The following is a 1,161-nucleotide window of genomic DNA, read 5'->3' on the forward strand; positions in this document are numbered from 1 at the left end:
TTTTTTTTTTTAATATTTGTCCAAGTACAGAGGTCAGGTCATTGTGATAGAATCGTTTCACGTAAAAATTATAAAATTCTAGAATTATACACCAGGTAATTCCTTGTAACTTATTTGCTTATTTGTTTATTTTTTATATAATTTTGCAAAAAGGTAATCATAGGGAAAACCTGTAAATATTCACATCTCGTGACTCAAAATTCCATCCTATTTTCCAATGCCATTGTTGCTTAGTCCTAGATACAAAATTTTGATTTCATGTCTATATTCAGAAGCTCATAAAGAGAATGTAGACACCAGCATTATTGTTTAAGGAGAAAAACATTCATTTTCATAATCAAATAAATACTTTAATTACCACAAGCAATACATAATTAAATATTAAATACATCAGAAATCTCTGATTTACTTGGATTCGTTGGAGTCAGGGGCGAAATAGGATCTCCTTGGAGGGGGAGCATATCTGGGGACCTCAGCGGACTCAACAGATTCGGAAGATTCGGATTCGGAGGATTCGGGGAACTGAGCCTCACCGGAGTAGGTGACTTCAGCGATGTATCCGTCGTCGCCATCAACGTGGAAGGACACCTTCTGGAGGCGACCGTCGGGGAGGTGGACGTAGTAGGATCCCTGAGTGTCTTCGCCGTCGCGGGCTTCCTGGTGTCCGAATTCGTTGCTGGAGGAGTCGTCGTTTACATCCCAGTTGAAGTTGTATTTGGTTTCAGTGGACTCAAAGGATTCCTCAGATCTTGAGGATGACTGAAGGAGAAAAATGATGAGTGATTTGGAAAATTAATTATATAAAAAGTATGCTTAGCTGCAATAGATTTTTTTTTTTTTTTTTTTTTTTTTTTTTTAAGTCTAACATCAATTGCAAATTACAGTAATTTTCTATCCGTTAATGTCTTATACCTATCGGCCACCCTCCGCCGCCCCCCACCAAATAAATAAAGCAAACTTCATGAATTTTTGTAAAAGAAATTTTTTTTCAAGAAGAATATCAACTGTAATTTATGGTATTATTCTATCCACTAATATCCTATCCCCAACCCCCAACCCCCCCCCCCCCCCAAGTAGAAAAAAAATTAAGATAGTATATTTGTGCATACGAGTGATTTAATTTCTTATATATTCAGTATATTTCTTGGAGGGAGATTGTTA

At 36.6% G+C, this 1,161-nt stretch overlaps 1 protein-coding gene across 1 annotated transcript in view; it reads right to left on the reverse strand.

Moving 5' to 3' along the window:
• Nucleotides 1-328: 328 nt before the first annotated feature.
• The window catches only part of LOC137623710 (pro-resilin-like), a 1,988-nt gene continuing 1,155 nt past the window's right edge, over nucleotides 329-1,161 (reverse strand). The window contains exon 3 of the mRNA XM_068354535.1: nucleotides 329-759. Coding sequence (XP_068210636.1) covers nucleotides 406-759 — 354 coding nt within the window. The 3' untranslated portion in view covers nucleotides 329-405. The remainder of the gene's footprint in view (nucleotides 760-1,161) is intronic.

The sequence above is a fragment of the Palaemon carinicauda genome, chromosome 30, assembly GCF_036898095.1.
Source record: "Palaemon carinicauda isolate YSFRI2023 chromosome 30, ASM3689809v2, whole genome shotgun sequence".
Classification (NCBI taxonomy): Eukaryota; Metazoa; Arthropoda; class Malacostraca; order Decapoda; family Palaemonidae; genus Palaemon; species Palaemon carinicauda.